Genomic DNA, 19,304 nt, shown 5'->3' on the forward strand with positions numbered 1-19,304 from the left:
CAGCCTGGGGCTGGGTTAGTGGTACCAACAGCCCCAGAACTGACTGCCGAGGTTCGCCAGCTGGGTGACCGTGGGCAAGTCACGCATCTCCACAAAGCGACAGAAGCTGGGGCGCCTGGGTGGCTCAGTTGGTGAAGCGTCTGCCTTCAGCTCAGGTCATATCCCAGGGTCCTGGGATCGAGTCCTGCCTCGGGCTCCCTGTTCGGCGGGGAGCCTGCTTCTCCCTCTGCCTCCCACTCCCCCTGCTTGTGCTCTCGCTCTCTCTCTCACAAATAAATAAGTAAAATCGTTAAAAAAAAAAAAAAAGAAAAAGATGATGTGGAAGCTACTCCATTGAGTTGGCGTGAGGATTACATGAATTAAGGTCTAAGTTGAAAGGCAGTGTGTGTCTGGTGGCCACAGATTCAGAGCACAGCTCTGTGGGCATTATTTAGCCTCAAGTTTGAGTTTGGGGAGCCTTGGAATCCTTGGGTCTTCGCAGACAGTGGGTTATACAGAGCTGGAGCTTGAGCCTCAGGTGGCCTGTCCGTGCAGGTGTCATTCACACGTAGGTGAAGGTCAGCCCTCTGAAGGGTGCCCACAGCTGGTGAAGCAAGCAGTGTCCAGACTGGACCAGTGGTCCCTGGGAAGGAACTGTGTCTGTAGACAGATTGATTCCCTGAACCCTCTGCCAAGCAGCAGAGGGGCCAGGGAGTGCCATGGTCGGGCAGGGACGCTGGAGCCCGCTGTGTGCCTTCTCACTGAGTGACTGCAGACATGTTCCTGAGCCTCTCTGCTCCTCAGTTTCCTCATCCGTGAAGCGGGTGTCCTCATGGTCTCCACGTCCAGGTTGGTGTGCAAAACAAAGTTGCTTTGAATGGCACCTGGCACACACTTGGTACCTTACCTGGTTCTCGTGGTGCCTCACAGCCAGGTGGCATTCCCATTCTGCAGGTAAGAAAGCTGAGGCCTGGGCGCCTGGGTGGCTCAGATGGTTGAGCGTCTGCCTTCGGCTCAGGTCATGATCCCAGGATCCTGGGATCGAGTCCCGTATCGGGCTCCCTGCTCTTTGGGAGCCTGCTTCTCCCTCTGCCTCTCTCTCTCTCTCTCTGTCTCTCTCTCTGTCTCTCATGAATAAATAAATAAAATCTTTAAAAAAAAAAAAAAGAAAGAAAGAAATCTGAGGCCTCCAGGGCTCACACAGCCTGAGCATATAGTGGGTGATGGCACCGGCCAGAGGGGCTCCCGGTCCCATCTACCCACCAGCTGCACTCTGAGGGTGGTGACCTCACCTCCTGAGCCTGTTTCTTTGCCTGTGAAGTAGTCTTTTGAGCCATTGGTGACCAGATGAGGGGACTGTGGAACCCACTGGACATCTCAGTGGAGAGGAAGTGACTTCAAGGGGACGCAAACTCATGCCACAGTAAAACTCCTTCCTTGGAAATCCCTTGTGGCAGCTCCCTCCCCTGGTGAAGCCAGCCAGTTGATAAAGGCTCTGGGCCCTTCCTGTCCAGCCTGCCCACGCTCTGCCTACCCCCAGGCTCCGAACAGTGTGTTCCTGACTGGCCACCCCTGTCCAGGACCAGGTTGTTTTGTCTTGGCTTTTTGGTGGCTGGTCCCCTGGTGTCAGGTGACAGCCACACAGGGAGGGCCAGGTTGCTGCCACCACCAGGAATCTGAGCTGACCACACCCAGTATAGGGCAGTGCCACCCAGCCCAGCAGCTGGGCGTGCCCCCTCCAGCCCCCCCAGCAAGGGCTAGGGACTCCTCAGCCCTGAATCTTGGCCGGCGTCCTCCCTCGCTGAGGGCAAGATGAAGGGCCCCCACTGTCCCTGACCAACAACCTTTGCTGTCTCCCTTCCAAGAACCTGAAATGGGGTCCTGGAGCCAGCATGAGACAGACAGGGCTTTCTTTCCTGCACCAGGCTAATGTTGCAGTTTGGCGGCTCCTGCAAATCTCTCCTTTCCCAGTTCCTGTGAAAAGAGTTCATTGTTCTCTCCTCCCTTGGTAGAGGTCACCTGAGCCAGGTAGCAGGGTGGGGGCAGGGCCAGGTAGGCTGAATGCTGAGCTCAGGAGGTAGGGGAGGCTGGCTCCAGTGGTGGTCAGGTATTGGGCAACCTCCTAGCTGGACTCTGAGCTGGAGGTTCTGCTGCCCTAGGCTGAGCCCCCACCCCACCCGCTGTCCTGGGTGGAGGGATGATTCAGGGCTGCTGTGTGCCTTGGAAGTCCACAGCAGGGCGCCCCTGGGGCTGAGCCCACTTCTTGTGCCCCATGTGGACCTCATATTCCAGTGGGGGGGTTGAGTCTTTAAAGGCTGTTAGAAGTTGGAGGGTGGGACAACCAAGGTACAGGGAGGACACATCTGAGATTGGGAGCACCCCTGGAACACAGGCCGGGGTGCCTTGCAGAACCTTCCCGCTTCCCCAGGCTGCTCTGGGCTTCTGGCTCCTCCCTAGTTGACCTCTGTCCTCTTCCCAAATCCAAATCCCGTCCTTCCCGTTCCCAGCATGACCCTGGGCCTTTTGTAACTGGCCTGGGGCCGCCACACCTCCTCTCTCCACCTTCAGGCAGGTTTGTGGCCTCCTACTGGATCATAACTGCCTCATTTGAGGATTTGTGGGCCTTACTTGCGTGTCCACCTCTCCCCGCCCACCCCTCCCCCGACCTGGGGAATGCCGTCACCACACTGATTACATTTGAACCCACTCTCTTGGCCCCTGGCCAGGTAAGGGCATCATGACATTTCCTCCCCTCATTTTGTTCTTGGGGGAGCCATGGTCTGCTGATGAAGATGCCTGGATGATGGAGACCTTTAGAAGGCAGGCGGGCTGTGTGCGGCAAGGCCTGTGTGCTGGGGGGGCGGGGAGGGGTGTGGCGGGGAGCCGAGCCTTCCAGCTGAGCCTGATGGTGGGTGGTCTTCTAGAGGTTGGCGGTCAAGCCGCAGGCGGCCCTGCTTAGTGCAGTCATTGGTATCATCCCATTGATCAGACGTGAAATGAGGCTCAGAGAGGCAGAGGAACTCACCCAAGTCCCAAGGCATTTTAAGTGGCAGAGGGGGGATTCAGAGCCTAGTGGGCCTGACTCAGTCCCTGTTCTTTCTAAACCAGCCTATGGAAGAGAAGGTGGAGATGAGAGTCAGGAGTGGTGGCAGTGTCCCCAGGACCCTGAAGGATGGGCCCAGCCTTTGTCCGGAGCAGTTTCGGAAAAGAGGCCAACCTGTAATAGGAGTGACTCGGGTGGGGTATTAGAACTTCCTGCCGGGGTGTTGGTAGGTGGTGTGCGGCCTGGGAGCCTGAAGAGAGAAAGCTGCACGCTGTTTCCTCTTTGGCTTGATTTTCTTGCCGATGTGCTGAGGCAGAATCGTCCTGAGGGCAGCGCCTCGGTCAAATAGGATTGTCATACGAGCCACGTACGTAATTTAAAACATTCTAGCAGCTGCATTACATTTTTTAGGTGAGTGAAATTAACTTTGATAATATATTTTAATCCAATATATCCAAAATATTACTGTTTCAACATGTAGTCAACAGAAATTAATGAGGGTTTTTCTAGGTGTTTTGTATTTTTTTTTTAAGATCTTATTTATTCGGGGCATCTGGGTGGCTCAGTCGGTTAAGCATCTGCCTTCGGCTCAGGTCATGATCCCAGGGTGTCCCCCTCCCACTTTTTTTTAATACAGAATCTTGGAAATGCCAGGTGTATTTTACACTTAGAGCATATTTCAATTCAGACACAAGATTTTCTTTGGAGCTACGTAATCTGTAGTTAGAGTTTGGAAGGTTTGTAGCTGAAAAGGGGGATTCACAGCATGTCTGCCTGACTCCATCCCCTGTTCCTTTGGAACCCAAGAGCATACCTGGAAAGTTTTCCAGGGACTGAACTGGGCACCTATTCTTAAAGTTAATAAAAATTAAAATTTCCATTCCTTGGTGGCACTAGCTGCACCGCAGGTGCTCAGTATCTCTACGTGGCTCACGGCTGCCTGGGCACAGGGCTCCTTCCTGCAGGACATTTTCCCTAGACTCTTCCAAATTCCAGAGGCTTTGGCCCCATGCTGCTGCTGACTGGGATGAGAGAAAAATGCCACCATCCCAGGAACCTTTTCTTGGGCCCTGGCTGCTGACTTGCTGAGGCCCCAGCAACCTGAGGCTGGCTGAGGCGTACCCAGGGGCCCTGGGGGAGCTGGTCCCCACACACACCATCACGTGCCCTGCCCTCCTTTTCCTGGGAAATGTTTACATTCCAGACACTGTGCTATCTCCCCAAGACTTTCCCAGGCGCTGCATTTTTTACATAGCTGAACAGGGACCTGGGCTGGCCAGGGGGGCTCCTGCTGGGTCACTCCTCTCCAGTCTGTCCCTTCCAGGTATAGCCATTTGTAGGGCAGACTAGTTCCTGGCAAAGAGCCGGCAGGGGAGCGGTGGGGGGGGGGGGGGGGGCTTACACCTTTGTGTCCCCAGAATAACATTCTTTGGAGCTCTCCTCCCTGGCTGACCCCACCTCGGGGCCTCCTTCCGTGAGCCGCTGGACTGGGCCAGACAAGCCAACAGCCGGCAGTTGGGTTTGCTAAACCGTCATGCCCACTGTCACTTCTCTCTTTCTGCTCCTTTGGGCCTGGTGGGACAGCCAAGGGAAGCCCAGAGGAGAGCCCTGGGCCTAAGGAAAGCTGCCTCATTGGTGCAACCTTTTTCCTGCAGGGCAGAGCCTTCATTGCTTAAAAAAAAAAAAAAAAAAAATGTAAAGCATCTGGCTGGCATCCTTTGCCCTGCTCTGATCTAGCTCTACAGGTTCCGTATCCTCTGCGGTGGGAGGCGGGGGGCGGGGAGCGCTGAGTAAGAAACAACCAAAAACCTTCCGGAAGGTAGTTTATCAGTCCAAGTCTGTAGTATATACATCCATACCTTTTAAGCCTGTAATTCCACCACTGGGACATCTACCTAAGGAAATACTGAGTTGTGGGCAAAGATAGGAGGAGTCCAAGGAAGGTCATCAATGCAATTGGCAATGGTAAACCCTGTAGAAACAGAAAGCGTTCACCAACAAAAGCCTGGCAAGTTCGGGCACCTTGACACAGAGAACATTCCTTAGCTGTTTATTTATTTTTTTTTTTTTAAGATTTATTTATTTGAGAGGGAGATGGAGCGCATGTGCAGGGGGGTTTGGGTGGGAGCAAAGGGAGAGGGAAGGAGATAGAATCCCAAGCAGACTCCCCGCTGAGTGCGGAGCCCCGACACAGGGCTCGATCTCACAATCCTGAGATCAAAACCTGAGCTGAAATTAAGAGTTGGATGCTTAATAGACTGAGCCCCCCAGGCGCCCCTCCTTAGCCATTTAAAAGTCACTTCAGTGCTTTGGACAACTTCGGCCGGCTGCAGGTGGGCAAACAGGCTACATAGCACTGTGTGTATGCACATAGCTGTGGGGCACGACCCCAATCAGCTCTCTCTGTTAAGTGTAGACACACAAGTATACGGTCACAACACAAGGAAGACTCAGAGTCACCAAGATGCTAGCAAGGGTCACTTCTGGTTGTGGGGTGTATGGGTGTATGGGTGGTTTTTGTTTTGTTTTTCAAAATTCTTCATATGTTCCAAGTTGTCTACAATGTGTATTACTTCTATAGTAAGAAATGAGCAAAAGCGTGTGTCTGCAACAAAACTCCAGAACCTTCTCTGGAAGGATAGTGGAGAACTCAGGGTAACAGAGGTACAGATGTTCAGGGCTGGAGGAGCCTCGGACGGCCGAGAGTCAGGGAAGGCTGCTGTGGGTTCTGTCTGCCCGTAAGCACTGGCCCAGGACTGCAGTGCAGCCAGGCTTCCTGAGCCTTCTGGTCCTCCACTGTGCCAGCCCCCCAAAGCTTCCCTTGCCCCCGTACCCCTGCAGGAGGACTAGGTCAGTCACCCATAGTGTGGGTGCTGGAGGAACCAGTTTAGAGTTCCTGGAGAACGCGTGGCCAGTGTGGTGTCGGGAGAGTGTGCCCCAGGGATGGCCACAGGGCCAAGGACTGGGTCAGAAATGGGTCTGGGATTGGCTCTGCACTCAGGCGTCTGGGCAGGAACCTGAACATGACCCACATGCCCCTTCCTGCTGGGGTGGCTCTGCTGCAGCTCCTCTGTCCCACGCTGGCTCCCCAGCCGCGTGGGGTGGAGGGGACGCGTCTGCAGGTCTGCACCGAGTGCTTCTCATTGCAGACGGTGGAGCATGGCTTCCCACACCAGCCCAGCGCCCTCGGCTACAGCCTGTCTCTGCGCATTCTGGCCATCGGCACCCGCTCCGGAGCCGTCAAGCTGTATCCTTTCTGTTCCCCAGCTCCCTGGGTGGAAGGGGCGGGGGCCCTGGCATGGGTGGGATTCAAAGGAAAGCAAGTTGTAGATGACCCCTCCTGTTCCTGGGATGGTCCACATACCGTCCTGGGAGTCAGCCCTGGATGCAGTGAGTGAAGGCAGGTTGGGGTTTTTTTTTTTTTTTTCCTTTCTCCCAGTTAGTAGACTGGTCCCAGGGTGCTGTCCAAACCAGGGTGGCCTTGGGTGGGAAGAACAGTACTAAGGCTTCCAGATTCTGCCCCACCATGCATGCCCCCTGTGTCTACACAGGCACAGCAGAGAGAGTGGACTCCTGGTTGGCACGGACAGCCCTTCCCTGGCCTCGGGCTGGACATGGTCCAGTGGGGTCATCCTCTATCCAAAGCGTTGGTTCTGGGCTATTTCAGAGGCAAGCCCGCGGGTTCCAGGATGGAGGATCACTGCTTGGGTCCTCAGGCTGGCCTGAACTACAAGTCTGGGAGTTCCCCCAAGCCCACATCCCACCCGAGTCCCTAGAGTGAGCCAGGGTGGCACCTGAGAGAATTGGGAGATGGGGACCCTCCTCAGGGGAAGCTGTGCCTCCCTCCCGGTCCTCTGCTGCAGCACAGCAGGGGAGGCGGGGCCGAGGTTGGAGGCCGAATAGAGCACTCTCAGCCGGTTAATCATTGCCCAGCCACAGCCATATCCTGGTTCCCAATCCCCAGTGTGGAGACTCATGGCCATAGCTGCTGGGGGCGGGCCCAGGGGGGTGCCCTGTCTCTTCTCAGGTGCCACCTTGTGGTAGCTGATGGGTCTGTTGCGGCTCAGGTAGTGGGGGCAGGGGGAGGGTGTAGCAAGCCGTTGGGCCATTGCCAGGGTAAGGCGTCACCCCCACCTGCCTGGCTGGAAAAGCCCTCCTTGGTTGGAGCTGGCTCCCCGTCAGGGTCACATTACCATGCGCCACGTCCCCTCGGACACTGCTGCCTCCCCCCCCCCCCCGCCCCGCCCCGGGGCCAACTGCGGGGAGGGTGAGCCCATCTGTGTTGCTGAGGTATTTATATTCCTTGCCACGTGGGCCCAGAGGTCCTGACCCTTGAGCGTGAGGGGGTGGTGTCCTGCCTTCCGGAGCTTTTCCTGGAGCTTTTCCTGAGCCTGCCGCTCGCAGCTATGGTGCCCCTGGGGTGGAGTTCATGGGGCTGCACCGGGAGAACAACGCTGTGGTACAGATCCACTTCCTACCTGGCCAGGTAAGGGGCCTTCCATGCCCCCTTACTCTCACGTCCCCCGGCAGGGAAGTATAGAGGCAGGCATTTGGTGGCCCTGGATTGGGTCTGATAGGAGGGCCAGGGACCACCCCCCTCTTCCCAGCTGCAGGTTCATGGACCACCCTAAGAGTAACCAGGGGTCTTTTGGTTCTGGGGCTCTCTGAATCAACCGGCACAGGGTGGGCCACCCGGGGGTGAAAGGCCATGGTGAATGCTGGCCCCACCATAGCTGATGAGACAGCGTGCTCCTGGTTCCTGAGCCGTTCCCTCCCTAGTGCCAGCTGGTCACCCTGCTGGATGACAACAGCCTGCACCTGTGGAGCCTGAAGGTCAAAGGCGGCGTGTCAGAGCTACAGGAAGATGAGAGTTTCACACTGCGTGGTCCCCCCGGGTAAGGACTCGGTGCCCGTCCTCTCCTAGCCAGCCTGACCTGCACACCCAGCTCCGGGGTGGAACCACCCTCTGAAGGTCCTGTGGCGCCCTTGGCGGGCCTGGCAGTCGCTTGAGCCGACGCATCCCCACCTACAGGTGCTCTGGCGGAGCGGGTGGGGCTGCGGCCTGCCTCCCTCCATCCCCACACGGTGTCTGCGTAGGAGGCTCTGGGGGGGGGGGGCGGTCTGCCTCCTAGCCCACGCCCTCCACCCTCTGTCTTCTGTCTTGGCTGAAAATAATCAATACATTTATCCTGGCCTGGGACAACCATCGGACCCCATTAAAGGACCTCACAGGCCTGCCTTCCCGAGGCATGGCCTTTCCGGGGGCCGGTGAGGGCAGCCAGGAGTCGCAGGATCTAGCCCTGGGGCCCCCCCTGCCAGGCTAGCAGCCAGCTCACAGACAGCCGTTCCCACCCCCAGGGCTGCCCCCAGTGCCACCCAGATCACCGTGGTCCTGCCACATTCCTCCCGAGAGCTCCTTTACCTGGGCACCGAGAGCGGGAATGTGTTCGTGGTGCAGCTGCCGGCCTTCCGCACGCTGGAGGACCGGACCGTCAGCTCGGACGCTGTGCTTCAGCGGTGAGCCTGCAGACGCCTTGCCGTCAGGAAGCCGGCCCCTCCAGCCGGCCAGTGCCTTCTCCCTTCTGTCCCAGGACTATTTCAGTGGCTTCTAATTTCTCTCCTGGGAAGTCTGTAGGGACGGGAGGAGAGACTCTCAGCTCCCCACCTGTCCCCTAAATGGAGACTCTCACCCCATAATGTGTTAGCATTCCAGAACACTCCAACGGGTCCGGGGATAACTTGTCATTTCATTTAAAGGTAAGGAAAGTAAGGTTCAAAATGATTTTGCACTGTCAACCGATTTTTAGTCCAGTGTTCTTCGCACTGCTACCACGAATTTCAAAACCCAGGGGCTCCGCGGCAGGGCAGATGAGGCCCGAACCTCACTGGGTTAGGTGGGGCAACTTCTGGGGAGGTTTATGCTTTGGAATCTGTGCTGAGTTTTCACTTGCATGCAGGCCCCATGGCCCAAGCTCCTGGACGGCCATGACACTGTAGGCTTCTTCAGATCATTCTGGAGGCTTTGTCCCATGATGGTGATGTCTGCAACAGAGACGGGGTCAGATGAGGTCTGGGTGTGGAGAGAAGGTGCTAGGGCCCAAAGGAGGAGGAGATGAAGGATTAACCACGGTGGAATGTTCTGCAGTTTCACAGGACGGAGAAGAGGCCAGAGTCCTCAGACGTGAAGCTGCTTCAGGCTTGAGCCAGTAGAACCCTGTTCCTGAAAGGACCAGGCTTCCAACTCACTCACGTCCTTCAGGGCCTGCTGTCCAGGCTGGGGCAGGAGGCTTCCTGCTTGGGGCTGGGTCCCTCTGAGCCCAAACCTCTGTCTTTCCCACTCAGCAGGGCAGAGTCAGGGCAGCACGGCCATGGTCAGAGCAGGACGGTTTGTAGGTGTGTGGGCAGGGCTGCGGGAGGACCTGCTCCTCACAGGTGGCCATGCCAGTACCCGCCTCACTCTGCTGGTAGGAGTCTAGTTGGGGGCCTCCCCCAGCCCGAGTACCCTCGGAACCCCCTCCTACCAATCTAAATCCTTGTTCTAGATGAAGAGAGGTTTGGCTTGGTTGGGTGCCTGGAAATGCCCTGGGGTCCAGGCTGTTTGCCTGTCTACTCTCCATCTGGTCTGCGGTGTTGGCTCTGGGTCCTCTGCCTGCCACCTCGTAGTCCTCTGTTGGCTGCAGCACCTCCGGACTTCACATCAGCATTCCAGGCCCAGAGAAGGAGGAAGGGATCAAAGCTCAAGGCCAGGCCAACTCACGTAGAGTTTTGTTTTGTGGGTTTTAAAAATTTTTATTATGAAACACCACCTCTATGCAGAAATGCACTAAATATGAATGTCCAGTTTAGTGGATTCTTGTAAAGTGAGCTTCCCCGCAGCCACTCCCTGGGCAAAGAACTAGAACTTTGCCGGCCTCCCCGGAGCCCCCACGTGCCCCTCCCTCCCCAGAGGTAGCCACCACATTGGCTCCACATTGGCTCTTCTGGAAGTCACTCCCTTGCCTTTCCTTGTAGTGGTGCCCCGTGTGTTTGCGTTCTTAGGTTTCTGTTTGTCACTGTCCTGTTCTGTGCACGGCTCCCCCCTTGGCGGTGTGTCCCCGTGATCTTCCCACGCTGGCCTGTGCCATGTGCTGGGTCCTGCCTGCCGGCGGCGGCAACAACAACATAGCCTCACCGCACTTCCCTCCGCCAGGTTGCCCGAGGAGGCCCGCCACCGACGGGTGTTTGAGATGGTGGAAGCTCTGCAGGAACACCCCCGCGACCCCAACCAGGTCCTCATCGGCTACAGCCGGGGCCTCATCGTCGTCTGGGACCTGCATGGCTGCCGGGTGCTCTGCCATTTCCTCAGCAGCCAGGTAGGCCATGCCGGGGATGGCAGCGGGTGCCACGCGGCTCTCGCGGACAGCCGTGTGCTGGGACCTGGGGGTGCCGGTGGCAGCACCAGCAGCACCCTGATCCCGGCCTGCGCATTCTCCCTCTCCTCTGAAGCAACTGGAGAATGTCTGCTGGCAGCGGGACGGCCACCTGATTGTCAGCTGCCATTCTGACGGCAGCTACGGCCAGTGGCCTGTGTCCAGCGACAGCCACCCAGCGGAGCCGCTGCGCAACTGCGTGCCCTACGGTCAGTGCTCCCCCCCACCGCCCCTTGGGGGCCCAGCCCGGCCCCGTCGCAGGGGACCCCCTTTCCGCTGGCAAAGCAGTGTCCTCTGTTCCCCGTCTGTCCTTCCCGGGATTGGGTGTAGGTGCCCACCTCCCAGCAGCAAAACCGGGGCCCCGAAAGTGAAGGCTTTGTCCAGAGCCGTGCGGTGGGTTTTCTGTGACCAATCGTGGCTCTCTCGGGGCACCACTCAGAGCAGGACTCCTGAGCACAGGTCTGCTGTGCAGGTGGGGGCGTGAAGGGTCTGTGCCCTGCGGACGCTGGAGTGGAGGGCCCCATTCAAGCTGGTTCCTTTTTGGGGGGGGCACCTGGGTGGCTCAGTCAGTTTAAGCATCCAACTCTTGATCTCAGCCCAGGTCTTGATCTCAGGGTCGTGAGTTCAAGCCCCGTGTTGGGCTTCAGTGTGGGACCTACTTAAAAAAAAAAAAAAAAAAAAAAGTTCAATCCGAGATTCTTTATAAGAAGTTCCTGCAAGCCGGTTCCTTTTCTTGTAGGTCCTTTTCCTTGCAAAGCTATTACCAAAATCTCCTGGCTGACCACCAAGCAGGGGTAAGAATCCGCGTTCTGTCCTTTTCCCGGTCTGCAGCCTTCCGGGGGTCTGCTCCAGCCTCTGCTCGTGGTAGGCAGCGTCGAGGGAGTGCCTCTGGTCCCACGTTGGGTGTCAGATGCCAGTGAAGGGAGAGCAGGCTCTTCATACCTCTCGTGGCTAATTCCTGAGCAAACATTCTTGACCTTTCCCTCCACCCTCCCAGAGAGATGGTTCACATCAGCAGGTTTCAAACTGTTGTAGCAGGAGACCTGTTTCTTCAAACAGAAACATACAGGGAGATCCGATGTATAAGCAGCAGCGGGAGCGGGGCGGTGTCCTGCTTGAAGCAGAGGCTCGGGAACCACAGCCTGTGTGCCCCCACCTCACGCCCAAGTTATCCAGGGTCACTGCAATCCGGAAGTGATGAGGGTCCACCCCACCCCTCCCGGGGACCTTGAGTGAGTGCTGACCTCGAGACTGGCCTCCCACCCGGGTCCTGCCCCTCCAGTCACAGGACAGTCCAAGCTGCTAGCTCAGCCCGGGGCGCTCTGTGCTGGTGTTGGGGGCCCCAGCCCAGCCCATGGCTCTTCTGTGCCTGCCAGGTTGCCCTTCACCATCTTCCAGGGGGGCATGCCGCGGGCCAGCTACGGGGACCGCCACTGCATCTCAGTGGTCCACGATGGCCAGCAGACAGCCTTCGACTTCACCTCCCGTGTCATCGACTTCACTGTCCTCACCGAGGCAGACCCTGCGGCGGGTAGGCGGCTTTGGGGAAGGTGTGGGGAGGTAGCCCGCCACTGCCTGAGTCCCTCAGCCCCGCCCCACCGCTGCCCCCAGTGGCCTGTGGCTTCGTCCTTGCTGGCCAGACCTCCCGCCCACCCCGGGCTCTCTTTGCCCTCGCCCGGCTCTGACGGGACTTAGCCCAAAGAGGGCAGATCTAGGCTGTCAGGTTGAATAGCTACCCGGCTGAGGCAAGGAGGTCCTGGCTTGGGCACATGAAGCCCTCCCATTTGTGGGGTGGGGCAGAGGGTGCAGTGTGGGGCCAGCTCTGAGCCGGCCTCCTGGAGCCTGGCCAAGACAGCAAAGCCCTGAGTCAGCCTCATGAATTGGTGACAGGCAAGACCAGAAAGGGCTGATGTAGAAACCTGGAGAGGAGGCCTGGCAGCAGATTTCCAGGAGGGCGGGCCTCCGCTCCACCTGAGTCTGGCCTGACAAGGCCAAGGCCTCCAGGTGAGGTGCTCGGCACACTCCGGGCCGTATTCTCCCAGCCTCACCACCACGGGTCATTTGGAGGGAGACTCACCCAAACGTGCTTTTCTCCTGTCCCAGCCCCTTCCCTCTGCGCACCTGATGCAGGACGCTGGGAGTAGGGTCGATTCTTTCGGGTTTTCTACAGAGACAATCATGTCATCTGTGAATAAAGACAACGTTCCTTCTTTCTTTCTGACCCGTATACCTTTTATTTCCTTGTCTTGCCTTACTGCATCAGCTAGGACTTGTAAAGATGCAGAGAGAGGGGCCATCTGCCTTATTCTTTTTTTTTTTTTTTTTTTTTTAATTTTTTATTTATTTATTCATGAGAGACAGAGAGAGAGAGAGAAGCAGAGGGAGAAGCAGGCTCCCAAGGAGCAGGGAGCCCGACGTGGGACTCGATCCCAGGACCCTGGGATCATGACCTGAGCCGAAGGCAGACGCTTAACCATCTGAGCCACCCAGGCGCCCATCTGCCTTATTCTTAATCTTAGTGGGAAAGCCTCCCATTTCTCACCATTAAGTTATGCAAGCTGTAGCTTCTTTGTAGGTAATCTTTACCAACTTGAGAGAGTTCACCTCATCCTAGTTCACTGAGAGTTTATCATTAATGGGCATCCGGTTCTGTCAGATACTTTTCCTGCATATACCAGTGTGATCATGTGTTTTTCTTTAGCCTGGGGATGTGATGGGTTCTGTTCACTGATGTTCACATGTTGAGGCAGCCTCGCACCCCTGTGATAAATCCTACTTGGTCGTGGTGTGTAGTTCTCTACGTTGCCGGATCTGGAGCTTGTTTTTAAAATGCACCTGCTCTGAGTGCAGCCCTAGAGTTTCAGACTCCGCAGGGCTGGGCCGGGGCAAACTGCTTCCCGCAGCCTCTGAGCCCCCACCTGTCCCCCAGCCTTTGACGACCCCTACGCCCTGGTGGTGCTGGCCGAGGAGGAGCTGGTGGTGATTGACCTGCGGACGGCCGGTTGGCCTCCAGTGCAGCCTCCGTACCTGGCCTCCCTGCACTGCTCCGCCATCACCTGCTCGCACCACGTCTCCAACATCCCCCTGAAGCTGTGGGAGCGCCTCGTCACCGCGGGCAGCCAGCAGCACACACACTTCTCCACCATGGTAGGTCCGGCACCAGCCCCGGCCCCGCCTCGGGCCCAGGTCGCCCACAGACTTCTTGGTCTCCTCCTTTAGGAGTGGCCCATTGACGGTGGCACCAGTCTGGCCCCAGCCCCTCCCCAGAGGGACCTGCTGCTCACGGGGTAGGCAATATTCATGGCACCCTCCTCCTGCCGAGCTGACTGCGTGGGGCGGGAGCGGAGCCCAGCGGGGTGCGTGCCAGCCCCAGGCCTCCCCGGGTGCCCCCGGCCCAGCCTCCCTCATGACTGGCAGGTGGACTCTGCCCATAGGCATGAGGATGGTACAGTGCGGTTCTGGGACGCCTCCGGCGTCTGCTTACGACTGCTTTACAAACTGAGCACGGTCCAGGTGTTCCTCACCGACACAGACCCTAGTGACAACCTCAATGCCCAGGGCGAGGACGAGTGGCCCCCACTCCGCAAGGTGAGGCCAGGAGCCTAGAAAGCAGGGAGGGCAAAGACAGCCTGGGGCTGGCGCTTCTGGCCGCCCGTGGACCTCCTCTCTGTTGTCAGGTGGGCTCCTTCGACCCCTACAGTGATGATCCCAGGCTGGGCATCCAGAAGATTTTCCTCTGCAAATACAGTGGCTACCTGGCTGTGGCAGGCACGGCAGGGCAGGTAGCAGGCTGGGCTGGGCCGGGGGGGAGGGGGGCAGCCAGGAGGAGTGGTCAGGTGACTTCGGGCAGCGTCCAGGCCTGGGGAGCAGCAAGAACAGGAGCCGGGCTCCTGAGCGCCCGCGGGTGGTGTCGCCAGGACCGTCACCTGCTCCTGTGGCTCTGGGCTTTTCTCTGTGGACCGGGGTTGCCTGGTCCCCTTAGAGACGGGCCTGTGGGATGACTGCTTCTCCTCCAGAAACCAGGACTAAGGGCCAGGGGCTGGGCAGAGGCCTTCTGGCTCTCCTCGGGCCCGGGGACAGGGCGTGGGTCCCGGGCCATTTACTGTCCACCCTCAGGGTCCCTGAGGTCCCGCTGTTCCTTGGTGCTGGGGGTCGCTCAGCCCACCTGCCATCTCACGCAGGTGCTGGTGCTGGAGCTGAATGACGAGGAGGCGGAGCATGCCGTGGAGCAGGTGGAGGCCGACCTGCTGCAGGACCAGGAGGGCTACCGCTGGAAGGGGCATGAGCGCCTGTGTGCCCGCCCGGGGCCCGTGCATTTCGAGCCCGGCTTCCAGCCCTTCGTGCTGGTGCAGTGCCAGCCCCCGGCTGTGGTCACCTCCTTGGCCTTGCACTCCGAGTGGCGGCTTGTGGCCTTCGGCACGAGCCATGGTTTTGGCCTTTTTGACCACCAGCAGCGGCAGCAGGTCTTTGTCAAGTGAGCAGCCTGCCCAGGGCGGCCAGGGCCCAAAGCTAGGATCGCTGCTGGGCGGTGACCCTTGGGCCCTGGCCACCCGGGTGACCGGACGTGTCCCCCCTCCCCCATCCCCAGGTGCACGCTGCACCCCAGTGACCAGCTAGCTTTGGAGGGCCCGCTGTCCCGCGTGAAGTCCCTGAAGAAGTCCCTACGCCAGTCCTTCCGCCGGATACGTCGGAGCCGGGTGTCCAGCCGGAAGCGGCGGCCAGCTGGTCCCCCTGGAGAGGTGAGGCTGAGACCAGCCAAGAGCCCAGGAGGGCTCCGAGCAGCCCTCAGCAGGTCCCAACTAGCCCTCCCTCCTGCACTTGTTTGGGCCACACCAAGTAGGTTCCCGTCTCCTGCCTCCCTGCCCGCCAGCCGTGTGGCCTTGGATACATCTCACTGCATCTCTCTGTGCCTCAGCTTCCCCAAGTGTAAAGGGTCAAGTCCTCAGTAAATGTGTCAGACGGGTGGTGGCATGAAGGATTGGTGGTGAGCAATCTGATAGCCCCAGGACGGGGAGGCCAGAGCCCGCCGCCTCAGGCCCGACCCAACCCACTGCAGGTGCAGGAGGGGGGCGCCAGGGCCGAGCGGACGGGGCTGCAGAACATGGAGCTCGCGCCTGTGCAGCGCAAGATCGAGGCTCGCTCGGCAGAGGATTCCTTCACGGGATTCGTCCGGACCCTCTACTTTGCTGACACCTATCTGAGGGACAGTGAGTGGCCAGCCCGAGGTGGGGGGCCCAGGAGAACACTCCTCGGCCAGAGGGCATGTTGGAGGCTGCTGCCTGGCCTGACTGGGAGGACCCGAAGAGGGGTTTCCGCTTGGGGAGCATGGGGAGACCGGATCTCCACCTGTCTCTTTCTTTCCCCTGCCTGGGTCTCCAAGGCAGATTGCCCTGGCTTCGTACTCAGGCTCCACCACGCTCTAGAAGTGTGACCTTGGACATGTCACTTAACCTGGGCCTCAGCTTCTCCGCCTGTCAGATGCCTGCTGGTGTCCAGTGGGCCCTGCAGAAGCTCCCCTGCTGGCCTCCTACCAGGGCAAGGGTGGCAGGGCAGGGGGTATCTGCTGCTGTGTCTTGAGGGTCGAGCTGTCTTGGGGTTGAGATCATCTGTGCATGGGGCCCTTGGTTGTCAGACAGCCTTCCCAGCTTTTCCTGTCTACACCCTAGGCAGGTAGGCAGGACCCACAGCCATTCCATTTTACAGAGAAGGAAACTGAGGCTTACAAGGTTTGCTAACTTACCAGGACGTAAGGCCAGGTCATCTGCCTCCACCCGACCCTCAGAACCATGGGTTAGATATAAACCTTCGCCTCCCGGCAGGCTCCCGCCACTGCCCCTCGCTGTGGGCTGGCACCAATGGGGGTACCGTCTACGCCTTCGCCCTGCGCGTGCCCCCCGCCGAGCGGAGAATGGATGAGCCCGTGCGGGCAGAGCAGGGTGAGTGCTCATCTGCCTGGGTTTGGGGTGGGGTGTATCTCTAGCCTTGTCCTCCGCCCATCACCCACCACTTGCCTCTTGCCTCGTAGCCAAGGAGATCCAGCTGATGCACCGAGCGCCCGTGGTGGGCATCCTGGTGCTGGACGGACATAGCGTTCCCCTTCCTGAGCCCCTGGAAGTGGCACATGACCTGTCAAAGAGCCCGGACATGCAGGGAAGCCACCAGCTGCTAGTGGTGTCAGAGGAGCAGTTCAAGGTGTTGCTTGGGTGGAGGCGGGGCCCCTGGAAATCCCGGGGACATCTGGGGAGCTCAGATCCTGGGCACAAATGACGGGGGCTGGGATTCCTCTTGAAGTTGTATCTGCAGTTGATGTGTGCCAGGGAGGCCCACTGAGGCACAGAGAAGGAGAGGGTGGAGCCCCTGGGCCCCCGGGTCAGCACAGGGACCGCTGAAGCCGGGCCTGTGACTATGGGAGGGACAGAAAGCGCAGACGTGGCAATAAGGAGCCCTGGCCTCCTTGCAGTCTAAGTGCAGTGGTTGCGTGGCTGAGCTTGGGGGGGGGGGAGGGGGGCGGCCACAGAGACGGAGCCGACTTCGCTGGGAAGCGTGGCGGGGGGAATCTGCCAGGGAGCCCGGTGCAGCAGCACCGGGCAGGGAAGCCAGAAATCCTCGCTTGGCTGGACAGAGCGCTGCGAGCCGTGGTCGGGCCGGGCTGCGAGCCATGCCCTTGCCCCCAGGTGTTCACGCTGCCCAAGGTGAGTGCCAAGCTGAAGCTGAAGCTGACAGCTCTGGAGGGCTCGCGGGTGCGGCGGGTCAGCGTGGCCCACTTCAGCAGCTGTCGAGCCGAGGACTACGGGGAGCATCACCTGGCCGTCCTCACCAACCTGGGTGACGTGCAGGTGGTCTCGCTGCCCCTGCTCAAGCCCCAGGTGCGATACAGCTGCATCCGCCGGGAGGATGTCAGCGGCATTGCCTCTTGCGTCTTCACCAAATACGGCCAAGGTGGGCACGGGGCAGGCGCGGTGGGACCTCTGCGGGCGGGTCTGCCGGGGGCTGCGGAGACGGGCAGCCAGGCGGCACGGACCTCAGCGGAGGACTGCAAGGGAGGCCCCGGCCCCTCGTGCCTCCTGGGAGGGGAGTCCCGTCGGCAGCTGCCGAGCGCAGGAGCCAGGGGCTGGCCTCACCTGCCGCACCTCTCCTCCTGCCCGCCCAGGTTTCTACCTGATCTCACCCTCAGAGTTTGAGCGCTTCTCTCTCTCCACCAAGTGGCTGGTTGAACCCCGGTGTCTGGTGGATTTGACCAAGAGCCACAGCCGCCCCCGCAACGGATCAGGCCCTGAGAAGGCCTTGGGCCGAGCCAGGTCAGTAAAAGGCCAGGTGGCCTCAGGGTGCCTCCCTGAGGTGCCCACCGGGGGCAGGCCAGAGACCCCCTCCCCGGTGAGCTAAGACCACCCTCCTGGCTCTGGCTCGCCACCCCCACTTCGTGGGCCCCTCCCTCCTGCACAAGCTGCCACCCCCTGCAGGGCTTGGTTCACCACCCTGAGCCTGGTCAGTTGACCTCATTCTTCATGGGATCAGGGCTTTCTGAGCCAGAATGGGGAGCCTAGGCCACCAAACCACCCCCCCCGGCCCCCGCCCCACTCTCCAGTCCTCACCGTCTCTCTCCTCACAGGAACTCAGGGAGCCAGAGTGATGGAGAGGGTAAGATGGGCTTCCCTGTGGCCAGGGGTGTGGGGGGACAGGCATTGTGATACTTGGGTCCAGACGCAGACCAAAGGGGCGGGAAAGGAACCCCAGGCCCGCAGGTAGTGTGCGGCTGAGTAGAAACGGCATCCCTTCCAGTCCTGAGCTCTGGGCTCTGGCGCTCCCACTCCAGGAAAGAGGGAGCTGGGACAGGAGGCCCCAGAGCTTGCCTGACTTGGCCTGTGTCTTCCAGAGAGAAGGCCCGGCCCAGTGATGGAGCATGCTCTGCTCAATGACGAGAGTGAGTTGGGGCAGGGGTTGGTGGGCTGGCATGAGGGATGTGTCCCAAGGGAGACTTAGAAGGCCGGCGTAGAACTGAGGGCCATTACCATGAGGGGGGCAGACCCGTCCGACACCCCACCAGGAGAAGGGGGAGAAACATTTGTGTCTGGCCCAGCCTCTGCTGGCTTCACCACGCGTCTGTTGCCCACTCCTGCAGGGGTCCTGAAGGAGATCCAGAGCACGCTGGAGGGAGACCGAGGGTGAGTCACTGCTCGGGCCTGCAGGGTGGGCCCTGAGGTGCCAGGAGCTCTCTGGGAATGAGGGTCCTTGTCTGGCCTCCCCGAGGTCCCCATGGATGGTGACTGCCCTGTCTTTGCCCATGCAGAAGCTATGGCAATTGGCGTTCTCAGCGAATGGCCGTGGGGTACAGCCTCAGCAATGGGGGAGGTAGGTAGGGGCTCTGGGCACTGCTGCAGGGCTGGGGGCAGCTGGGAGGGCATGCCCCCTGACACGGAGGGATAGGAGAGGGCGCCCACACAGGCCCCTGGGGGTCCTGAAAACCTCGGTGTCTGGGCCCCGAGCCGGCGATGGAGGCTGCCGGCCTGCCCAGGAGGCTCCTGAGCCGTTGTTCTCTCCCGTTCCGCAGCGGAGTGAGCAGGTCGTGAGTGCAGGCTGCGCGACGAACACACACTACTGAGGGCTCTCCCGGGGGCCCAGCCCTGCCTGCGAGGACCGTGCCCTGGGCTGCGCCAGGGGCTGGAGCCGACCCCCGTGTCCGCCCCGCTGCTGCTCTTGGCCTCGGGAGAGGCGGGACCCCGGGGCCCCGGGGCTGCCCCTCCTGGGCCTTGTCTGTCTTGGTTCTTTGTCAGTGTTGCACAGTTTTGACTCCCTCCCCTTTTTGTAGTGGGCTGGGTTTTAAGTTATAAATTTTAACTGCCTCTGGGTGAAAAAGTTTGTAATAAACACCTTAT

General features: G+C 59.5%; 1 protein-coding gene across 8 annotated transcripts in view; it reads left to right on the top strand.

The window, feature by feature from the left end:
- The window catches only part of LLGL2 (LLGL scribble cell polarity complex component 2), a 32,882-nt gene extending 13,578 nt beyond the window's left edge, over positions 1–19,304 (top strand). For 2 of the 8 annotated variants that reach the window (XM_027567948.2, XM_027567949.2), the window contains exons 3-26: positions 6,172–6,269; positions 7,427–7,508; positions 7,802–7,917; positions 8,381–8,539; positions 10,212–10,374; positions 10,508–10,640; positions 11,171–11,225; positions 11,808–11,962; positions 13,361–13,578; positions 13,651–13,718; positions 13,866–14,019; positions 14,109–14,213; positions 14,613–14,905; positions 15,020–15,170; positions 15,488–15,638; positions 16,251–16,367; positions 16,457–16,623; positions 17,106–17,370; positions 17,582–17,729; positions 18,041–18,069; positions 18,305–18,352; positions 18,551–18,593; positions 18,719–18,780; positions 18,980–19,304. In XM_027567948.2, the coding sequence (XP_027423749.1) occupies positions 6,172–6,269; positions 7,427–7,508; positions 7,802–7,917; positions 8,381–8,539; positions 10,212–10,374; positions 10,508–10,640; positions 11,171–11,225; positions 11,808–11,962; positions 13,361–13,578; positions 13,651–13,718; positions 13,866–14,019; positions 14,109–14,213; positions 14,613–14,905; positions 15,020–15,170; positions 15,488–15,638; positions 16,251–16,367; positions 16,457–16,623; positions 17,106–17,370; positions 17,582–17,729; positions 18,041–18,069; positions 18,305–18,352; positions 18,551–18,593; positions 18,719–18,780; positions 18,980–18,987 (2,988 nt within the window). In that variant the 3' untranslated portion in view covers positions 18,988–19,304. Of the gene's footprint in view, positions 1–6,171; positions 6,270–7,426; positions 7,509–7,801; positions 7,918–8,380; positions 8,540–8,590; positions 9,795–10,211; positions 10,375–10,507; positions 10,641–11,170; positions 11,226–11,807; positions 11,963–13,360; positions 13,579–13,650; positions 13,719–13,865; positions 14,020–14,108; positions 14,214–14,612; positions 14,906–15,019; positions 15,171–15,487; positions 15,639–16,250; positions 16,368–16,456; positions 16,624–17,105; positions 17,371–17,581; positions 17,730–18,040; positions 18,070–18,304; positions 18,353–18,550; positions 18,594–18,718; positions 18,781–18,979 lie in introns of those variants that run through there. The other 6 variants (XM_027567952.2, XM_027567953.2, XM_027567950.2 and 3 more) reach the window with 5 other exon arrangements.

The sequence above is a fragment of the Zalophus californianus genome, chromosome 16 (assembly GCF_009762305.2).
Source record: "Zalophus californianus isolate mZalCal1 chromosome 16, mZalCal1.pri.v2, whole genome shotgun sequence".
Lineage (NCBI taxonomy): Eukaryota > Metazoa > Chordata > Mammalia > Carnivora > Otariidae > Zalophus > Zalophus californianus.